Source organism: Bradysia coprophila, unplaced genomic scaffold (assembly GCF_014529535.1).
Source record: "Bradysia coprophila strain Holo2 unplaced genomic scaffold, BU_Bcop_v1 contig_232, whole genome shotgun sequence".
NCBI lineage: Eukaryota > Metazoa > Arthropoda > Insecta > Diptera > Sciaridae > Bradysia > Bradysia coprophila.
The window spans coordinates 7,014,777-7,024,930 of NW_023503493.1; the positions used below are offsets into that span (position 1 = coordinate 7,014,777).

At 36.3% G+C, this 10,154-nt stretch overlaps 1 protein-coding gene across 2 annotated transcripts; it reads right to left on the bottom strand.

The window, feature by feature from the left end:
* Positions 1-1,806: 1,806 nt before the first annotated feature.
* LOC119076148 (larval cuticle protein A3A-like) lies at positions 1,807-2,938 on the bottom strand. 2 transcript variants are annotated; one of them, XM_037182831.1, is made up of 4 exons: positions 2,800-2,938; positions 2,506-2,581; positions 2,014-2,388; positions 1,807-1,965 (listed from the first exon to the last, which is right to left on the bottom strand). In XM_037182831.1, the coding sequence occupies exons 1-4, from the start codon at positions 2,809-2,811 to the stop codon at positions 1,850-1,852; spliced, it is 579 nt and encodes a 192-aa protein (XP_037038726.1). In that variant the 5' UTR covers positions 2,812-2,938; the 3' UTR covers positions 1,807-1,849. The 2 variants fall into 2 exon arrangements, with proteins under 2 accessions (XP_037038726.1, XP_037038725.1); XM_037182830.1 differs by having other exon boundaries at positions 1,807-2,388.
* Between the last annotated feature and the right edge of the window lie 7,216 nt (positions 2,939-10,154).

The window sequence follows — 10,154 nt, forward strand, 5'->3', positions numbered from 1 at the left end:
TTCCCATCGTAGCATTCATTCGAAAAAAATATGTTTGGCAAACAGTCGTCCTCGGTCAGTGCCGGACTGGCCCTATGGGCGTTCGGGCGATTCCCGAAAGGCCTTTTGATTTTTGAATGGATAAATGACAACGAAGGGCTTTTTGAAAAATTTCTCCATACAACGCCCGAAGGGCTTTTTTGAGCCAGTCCGGCACTGTCCTCGGTGTTGTATTACTAATCGTTGCTAATAACTCTGTAACGGATGCCAAGGCCAAGGTGGACTACCAGTCCTGGCTTTGCAATGTCAGGCTCAGTTTTTGTGAGCTAAGTGAACAATTTTGACAATGGGCACCTTAAGCATGAAACGGATACATATTGTCTTTTTCGCAATGTCTTAATGTTTGACCGTAATTAAAATGAACAAATTCTTTCTAATCTATTTTTGCCTATCTACCGAAACAGATAAACGTGCTCGGTCGATAAGGGAATTAGTAGATTACTGTACATTGCTTGCGATAAAAAAGAAACCGTGAATTAGTTCAAGATTTTATAATATTTTCAATGTTACGTACAAACAGAGACTGAGGTGCTACGATAAGAATTGCATGCAAACTCATTTTGTGTACAACTCTAAATTACACAGGCTGTTGCCTCTTCTTCTCCTTTTTTTAAATTTTTCTTTTTTATTATTGCTTTTATTGCTTGCTCCATGTGAAATAAGACCATTATATAGCAGTTTGCCCCCTGTGTAAATGATCCATTTCATAAATATTATAAAATGAAAGCAAAATACAATCGCTAAACCGAACTGGTGTGCCTACGTTATTTTGCACCAGCTGGTCCCATTTGGAATTGTATGTGACCAGCTGGTGCAAAATAACGTATGCACACCAGTTCGGTTTAGCGATTGTAAAATGATCGAGTCTGATTTTTGACAATTGAAATTCAATTGTCAAAAACCAGACTCGATCATTTTATTTTGCTTTTACCTTATTTTAGATGCATTGCGAATTCATTCAGTGAATTCCTTTATGATAGTCAACCTTCGCTGCTACGTAATTCGTTAATTCGGAAACAGCCATGTGATACTCGCAACCTTACTCTTGTAATGTTGTACAACTTGCGTCGGTGTTTCTACAAACTTTACATTTGTCGAAGAGACATTTACCGAAGCTTGTTGCTCAAAAACACAATTGTGACCCATGAAATGAAATACTTTCGCAGAATTCAAAGCCCTCACATTAATAATCGAGAGTGACGCAAGTCCTATGCTACAAAAATGTAGAACAAAATTTTTAGGGAAATGTTTGTAAATGTTTATGTAGACTTGTGTCACCCCCATCCTTATTGATTTATTGACTGATTGATTTAACATCTTTTACTTCTTTAGTTTACACAAATGCTATAAAGCTAACTCTCAGTCACACAAGACAACGCTCATTTGAAAAAAAAAACTCAGAACAAGAGGTATTGAAAGAAGCCGAAATCACGTTTTCGACCCTCATAATTTTCCTTATTTGCTTATATTGTGAGGGAACGCTTAGTCGTGGAACATCATCTTCATGATCAAGGCTATTTTTTAAGTTTTGACCGAAGTCAAGGATTTTTATATTTTGACGTAGCTATGTGTTAATGCCAACATATTTATAAAGTTATTCAAATGCTGACTGGTGAGTAAAGAGTTTCAATAAAGGTTAAGTAAAGGATAAAGGACAACGTAGTAATAATGTAAAAAATATGCTTTTTATTTACAAAAGATATTTCCGGTCTTCAGACAGTTTGCTCAAAGACCTTTGATTGATGGTATTTTGCTAAAAATAAATTAACAAATGGCAGTGGTTGTTGATATACAATTCAGTTTGAAGACATTAGTGGTGGTAAGCTGCGACTGGAGCTGCATAGTGAGCAACTGCTGGTGAGGCAGCATAGTGGGCAACTGGTGCAGCAGCGTATTGAGCAACTGGAGCAGCAGCATAGTGAGCAACTGGAGCAGCAGCATAGTGAGCAACTGGAGCAGCGGCATAGTGGGCAACTGGAGCAGCAGCGTAGTGGGCAACTGGAGCAGCGACTTTAGCAACGACTGGAGCAGCATAGTGGACTGGAGCAGCAACTTTAGCAACAACTGGAGCAGCTACGATTTTTGCGCCCAATGGTTCACGGTGAACAACTGCGTTGAATCCGTTGTGTGGGTCTGCGGTGTATTCAACGGTTCTCTTGTGACCATCTGGATCGACGAGAGAGTATGATCCGCTGACAACATCACCGCTTCGTGTTTCGTGTTGGCTTTTCGAGTCACCGGTCAAACCGTCTTGGATGTCATAGGAGAAAGAGTATTGTGGGTTTGGATCGTACTCTTCGGCGACGGCGACTTTAGCTAGAGCTGGTGCAGCTACAGCAACTTTAGCAACTGAAAATGGATTTTTTTCACTTAATAATTTTATGGGTCGAATGACAGCCAACATTCGGGTTTATTTTCGGGTCAAAGGTAATAGACATTTTCAAAACCTAGACCGTTATTACTGACCTGGTGCGTATGCAAGAGGTGCTTGGGCAAGAAGTCCTCCACGTGCAACGGCTACAAGAGCGCAGAAGGTCAAAAACTGTAACGATAAATCCTTTTGTAAATTCACTTCTGGTAAATTAATCTTTTATCTTAAAATTCAACAATTTTTTTTATGTTTCGAATAAATAAGACACAATGGTACAGTTAACACCACGGTTGATTCATATACGAATAAAAAAGAAACATCCACCGCATGCATAATGTACACACTGTACGAGTAATTATATTCACATTAATAAGTATTACTGAACACACCTTGAATGCCATTTTTTGTAAATGAGAGTAGTTGTTACTGAATGCAGAACAATTCAACGACTGTGCCTTAACCGAATCGAGCCGGCTAATTTATACCAAATCCTCCGACAATGTTTAACATTACCACTCTTTTTCTTGAAGCACTTTTCCTTCAGCCAAAGTCGATGTTTTTTTTTGCTCATGTACTCGTCTGTATAGCAATGAAATTACAATTTTTTTAACGAAAAAAAAAACCAGCACTTGGCAATGTCCCTATACCATGTATAATGATATCTAAACGAAGGTAATTATTTTATCCATCGAATCGAGTTGTAGAAACTGTTGTTATGTAAGTTCCTTAACGACGAAGGACTTTAATTTTAAGAAAATTGTAAATTGAGTCTTTGTTCTGAACGTGTTTCGAACCTTACAGAATTTGTTGAAAGTTTGAAAATTCACAAAGAAATACAGACGAGGCGAGTGCTCACAATTTCCGATGACATCGTTAATATGAGTTAGTAGAAGAAAAGTCAAGAGATCTATCTATTCCACAATTAGCAACAGTAAGCTCTTAATCGCAATATATTATTCGTTTGATATCATTTACTGGACATATCTAAGTCAAGAGGCCATCGTTAGCAACAAATATACTATTCAAAAGCAAATCTTTGGTCTCTAGAGTTTCTAATATTTTAAAAAGCGGGTCCAGATGACATTAGTAATTAGGTTCTTAAAACGGCAAACATTGTCACAATTATCAACCAGTAAATCTATTACTTCGATTGTTTAAAGTATCGCCTAGTGTTGATGTCAAATATTTTCCTTCGTTAGTCTGAACATATATTTTGCTATATAAATATCACATCAGCTAACGGTCGACGCTTTTTTTGTTGTTGCTGTCGCTAACAGATGACTGGTGGTTCCAAAGTCGTACACACACTTTCTAATCGTTTAAGCAGAAATTTTGTAAGGTTTTGAAGTTCTTTGCATTTTCCAAAAGTAGGGACTACACTAATAACGTGCAACTGTGGCCAAAAAATACTTTTTTTTCTGTTTTTGAGAAGATATGCAAAAAAATTTTAATCATGAAAAACATTTGCTTGTGATTCATTCCTTATCTTTGTTTGTTGGCTGAGCCTACCATTAGTTTACCTTCTAAATAAGTACATTGTATAAATGTAATGACCGGGAGGAACTATAATTTTAAGAATTTGAACAAAGAACAAGTTTAGAAAAATCTAGCTACTCGTTTGTTCACAAAAAACTAATCCACACATATAGGTGAAATTAAGGCGTCGCTTCATTGAATGCTCGTTGATCCACTTATTCCTGCATTTGATTGATCGTGCTATTTGATAGCTTTTTTTTTGTAAAAATGTGAGTTTCGGTAGCACCTTAAAGGGACTACGAAGTTTCGGTGGCACCCTGAAGGGAGTACCTAGCGTTGGTAGCAAGATATGGAGATTTTATTGAATTCCCCATATGAATTTCGACAGACTCCTGCTATCACTACTATAAGACTTATTACGAGAGACAAACAAATTTCCAATAAATTATCGATTCGCAATGTGAAGACACGGTTATCCCATGAAAAGAAATTGAAAATTCATAAACAATTTTTGTTACGAATTTCGGTTACCTAAGAAATTACATTTCATATTTTGATTCAGATCTCGTTTCGTTTCGTTTTTTCTTTCTTTCTTTTCATTTGCGTAGTTTGTAGCAATGTACAAAACATATAAAGCAGCTGACCTTCTATACACTACGTATCACATTTCATGAAGAAGAGGAAAAAAAAGTAATGATGAGTGTCGTTCATAGTTCGAAATAATTGTGTTCCACATTGTGGAAATTTATATTTCTAATTGGCTACAATTAATCATTCAACATACACACATAGTCATTCGTACAACAAACATTTTTTGTAACTTTTTTTTGGTGGGTCTGGGAGTGATGTATATATCATCTCACGCACAGTATGTATGCACTGCACGACCACATTCAACAAGTTTCACATTTTATTGGATTAATATCTGCGAAATTGGTCTAACGATTGAATTAACGTTTCTTTTTTATTTGTGTGGCGACTGGGTGAAGGTGCATGTTTTGTCATTCTGCTCGTCGAATTAAACGAATGGCACACACACAATACATTCGATCGTTTGTAGGTTCAAGATCAGATTTAAGTTGATGAGGTTACGTGTAGTATAGTTGCGGTTCTTCAAAAAGCTGTTGGAGCGAGAGAATTGTTTCTCTGTTTGTCTGTAAAAAAATTGTTTTATTTTGTGCATGCAACACGATCCGATTTTTTGCGGCATTTGTTTTTAGTTGAAATCGTTTTTTTTTACAAATTCACAGTTTGAAACGAAACACTTTCATTAAAACTGTTTTTGATTTTGATTGCATAACGAAATTCGCAAATTGAGCCAATAATAGAATCAATTCAATAATTACCACCCAAATGTGATAGTTCCATGGTCTTCCTTTTTACATTCGTTTCGCGACAATGCAACACAATCAATTAACAAAGTTGCGCTATGACCCTGTATGAAAACTGCCTACACTTTCCAGTGTCCAAAGCAATATTTACAAGTGCACAACCCTAGTGTCGAAATAGTTATTTCTACAACTGCGCTGCGAAAAGTGGACTTTTTCATATGTCATTTAGGTGTCGTGCGAGTGGCTTTTTTTTCTCTGACGAAATGGCACTGCTTTTGAACAATTAACCTCGCTTCGCTTCTTTGATAACATCACATCTAGTGACAAAAATAATCACATTACTCAGCTTGTTGCATAAATTACTATTATCTATTCCGGCAAAAAATGAACTACTGCATTAAATTCACTTATAACCATATCGATTCTGCATTGTTTCTCAGTCGTCCTTGTGATTAAAATCCTTGTCACACAAAAAAGCGGAACGAGAAATGATATTATGAAACAGCACTAAGACTGTAAGTTACAAGTATGTAATTTTGAAGTTCAACGCACTACACACTGTACCGACATGTGTGGATCGCGCACAAGCAGGGACTATTTTTGAGAGAACATTTTCTTAAACTCTCCAACATTTCCCCAAATTTTTCGAATTTTCCAAAAATATTTTTTTGAAAAATTAAGGAAAATCTTGGAAAATTCAATAAAATGAGGGAAAACGAAAATAGTCCCTGCATACAAGTATAATAAATGTATAAAAATGCGTAGTATCCAGCAATCGACATCAAAGCTCCCATCTATTAACGAACAATTTAAATGTCTAAATTGAAATGCAAACATTGTCATTTCCACTTAAATATTCAACGAAAATCAAATGCATGCGACTGAACTGAGGACACACCTTCTGCAGACAATATACTATTGGCATCTGTATTTAAATATTAGACGAACCATAAATACACTCGTCAAGGTCAACCACCGAACCCAATTTCGTTTGTATTATAATTTTACATGATTTAAAAAAAAGGAGCAAAACGATTAGTGACTGATTCTATGTCAAAGGTCGTCCGTCTGTTTACAATCAACGTGGGAATTCACTTCTATTAATGTTAATGAGAAATCGTTCAATAACTAGGACGTTCTGTTAATACCAAAATAGACTCAAGAGTCTATGTGGTTCTAGAGTCAAATGGCTTTAGAAGAAGGCAAGTTAAAAATTAATTTGAAAATCCTCATTAAAAGAAGGAATAGATTCGATAATTAGGTTCCAAACAAATATTTTTTTTATTTTTCTTCGGTGCAGAACATTATTATAAGATACTTTGCTTCGTATTATATGCCAAAAAAATGTTTAATTTTTTTTTATAGAACACTTTGAACACGCAAAAAATCATGAAAATTCGAATCGGAATACACTCCGGAGTGTATTTCGTTTCGTCAATTCGTTTTTTGGGTTTTCAAAATGGTTTATAAAAAAAAGTAAACATTTTTTTGGCATATAATACGAAGCAAAGTATCTTATAATAATGTTCTGCATCGAAGAAAAATAAAATTTTTTTTTGTTTGGAACCTAATTGCAATAGTGATATACTTGCCGTTTGTGAAAGGTTAGATTTAGGTTATTGTTTCATTGAAGGCATATCTTCTGAACAACTCTTACCTTTATTTTACAAATCGTTGTGAGGAAACACGAAAACACGTTGGCTTTAAACCTAACTTTCAGTCAACACTGAACACAATTACGTTTTTAACTTTAACTTTAGATATTTTTGTCCTTCATAGATCCTATAAAATTATATGTTCCAGGATTTCTATTTCCTCACAAACCATACGTACGTAGTGTATAGTCGGGATCTCGTTGCCATTGAGTGGGAGTCGGTGAAGCCATGATTCCAGAGACACTTTGCCGAGAACCCTGACATGATGATGATGATTTCCAATCGATAGTGATCCTCGTTCGTACATCGATTGCCATGTCTTCACGGCTTGCTCCTTTATTACAATTCCAGCTTCACCACTAAAAATCCAATCTTAGCACTATATGCTATCGACGACGACGACGACTCCAACAAATGATTAGCTGTCGCAGCGTCCTCTTATATACCAAGTCAATATTACAACAAATGAAGTAAAAGATTTTGTCAGATCAGTTGATAGATTCAAAAGTCAACTGCGATACGTTTAACTTCAGAGAAAGGTTAAATGCAGATCTAAGATCATCAACCCTACGAGGATTAGTTGCGGTCAAAATGATTTCACCCAAAGAAAAATTGCAATCGTCTTTCTCACAAATAATCTATAAATTTCATGGAATTGTTCACCATTGAAACGTATATAGAGTCACTTAAAAAATTGGTATGCAAATGATTTTATTTATCGCATATCGTATATTGCAATGCTTGCCCAGCTAACCCATATAAACCACCTGAATGCACGATGTAGCATAAAAATAAATGGACACTCGTAATGTAATGCATGCAAGCATAAAATAAAAGTATAAAAACATCGAAGCCAAGGAGAGTATAATTGCAATTTTCGTCTGATAAAAAAATTAGTCCAAGGCCATTCTACCAATTTACATGTAAAAAGAACAGACAATCGTATATACCATGTGTTCAGGATGTTACGTACATATGAATGGATATTGGATACGAATAAAACAGATGAGAAAATGCATGAAAATTGGTAAATTGAATATTGAATCGAAGGACAACATGCTTCAATTTCAATTCAATTTCATTTATTTCCAAAAATCATTTCTCAAACTAATCGCACCGCGTAGCTCCAATATGCGTTACAATTCTAAAGAGCTAAGGAGCTTGAAATGACACAAGTGATGATGATTCTCCCGGTATGGTGAGGATTAAGAACTTAAAACCAAGGCCACTGGTCGATATTAGCAGTATTGTTCTAAGCCCTGCTTAGTGTCCATTACCTATGCAAAACGTTTTGCCAATGAACTTTTCAGCAAACGATTTTTTTTTCTTGTCTAAGTTATTACCGACAATATACCGTCCTTTCACTTTCTTTGTAAACCACACCCGACATCTATATCAACAGGTCTCGGCTGGCTTTAAATTTTTTGCAATAATGTCATAGTGTGAACTGTAATATTTATCCGTTCGCATAAAAATTATGATGTGCGTGCACTGACCTTTACTTCACAATTAATCAGTAAAATCGTACGATATGATTTAATGATAAACGAATTTTTTCCGCTATAGCGGGAGGTAAATAATGCTTTTTGTTAGTGGAAGTACTAGAGTGTTTTGTCAATATCAGATAAAGTGGGTACGTAACTGTTCTCAGACATTAGTTTTGGCTGGTAGAAATGTACCGGAATGCGAAATACTGTAAGTGTCGATAAGAAAGAATCGTTAGAATCCATACAGGAACTAACGCAACAATTGTTCATCCGGCAAGTACGTTAAAAACATAATTTTAAAATGACCAAATTATGTTAAATAAAATGAACTCCGGTTGTGATGCAATGCATGCGATATACACATGCCCCGTGTATATACAAATGTGCAATTAAATGTATATTAAACCACTGATGCGACATACCTTCCCAAATTGAATTTATTCTGAACACGATGGCAATATTTAAATGCCACGAATTTATATTTATTATAAAACAAGATTACATTTTCAGCGAGTATGGACTTCGGTTAAACATATGGTATGTGTATACATTGTTGCTCATTGTTCGCTGGTATAAGATTGCAGAAGACAAAAAAAAAGTAATTGTTGTTCAAAGTTGAAATGTAGATATTAAACTTGGGAGTAGTTTCCATATTAAATTAATATTTGCAACCTCGCACCACGAATGGTGGACTAATTGGTTTGATGTGGTGCTTGTGAACCTGCGAATTCGGATTACTGAATAAGGTAAAAAGTTTCGTTTATGATTGGAAATGCCAAACTACAGAAGGAAACCAGGTTTTCATAACATGATTTGCGTGATGGCCAGGACGGAAGCAAAGGATCAACATATGTGTATAGAGATTATTATTGGAGACTCGTTCATCCCATCCATCTATTACATCAAGGATTTTATCGCGAATCTACTACTTCTTTTTATTAAAATTTGGTGTCGCTCAGTGTTTAACACAAAATCTTTTGGCTCGTTTGTTCTAACACACACTATCCTATATAAAAAGACATTCAGCCAGTAAGGCTATGTCTATCTTGGTAATATTTTTGTTTTTTGCTTCTCAAAAATCAGTTGTAGGTCAAGTTTTGTTTGTAAGAGAACAAGCGGAAATGACGGTAGCGAGACTTCTCAGAGGCGGCCATTGGAAGGCGACAGGCAGAAGTATGGGCCATGCAAAGATCCTGAGCGACTTGATGGGTGAATTCAGAGAGCTCAGCATGCCGTGTGACCATATGGATGCGGTGTTCCGGTTAGATAGAAACTTTGATACAGTTATACCTGACAGGGTAGAGTGGATAGGTGGAGAATGCCCTGTGCGTGGTGATTTGGAGATTTATACGGACGGTTCCAAGATGGAAGAAGGTACTGGAGCTGGGATATACTGTGAAGAGTTGGGAATGAAAATCTCAATTCCTCTGGGAATCTCGGCAACGGTCTTTCAGTCTGAGGTTGTGGCTATAGAAACGTCCTGCTGCGCTTTGATAGAAAGGCAGACGGCCGGAAAGAGAGTGTTAATTTGTTCAGACAGCGAGTCAGCGATAGAATCGCTATCTTACTGCAAATTTTCGGCTAAATCAGTTCTCAAATGTAGAGAGCACCTGGAAACCTTATCGGAGAACAACTGCGTTTCTCTGGTATGGGTGCCTGGACACTCGGACATAGTGGGTAACGAAAAAGCCGATGAATTAGCAAGGAAGGGCAGTGAAGCTGGCTGTGTAGGCCCAGAACCGACGTTAGGAGTAAGCGTTAGTACGGTAGTGTCCCTTCTGAAGAAAAGAACTGT

Excerpts from the sequence above, each read along its gene's own strand:
- LOC119076148 (XM_037182830.1), bottom strand. Across the intron at positions 2,389-2,505 it reads ACCTCTTGCATACGCACCAG|TTGCTAAAGTTGCTGTAGCT; the intron begins GTCAGTAATAAC and ends ATCCATTTTCAG.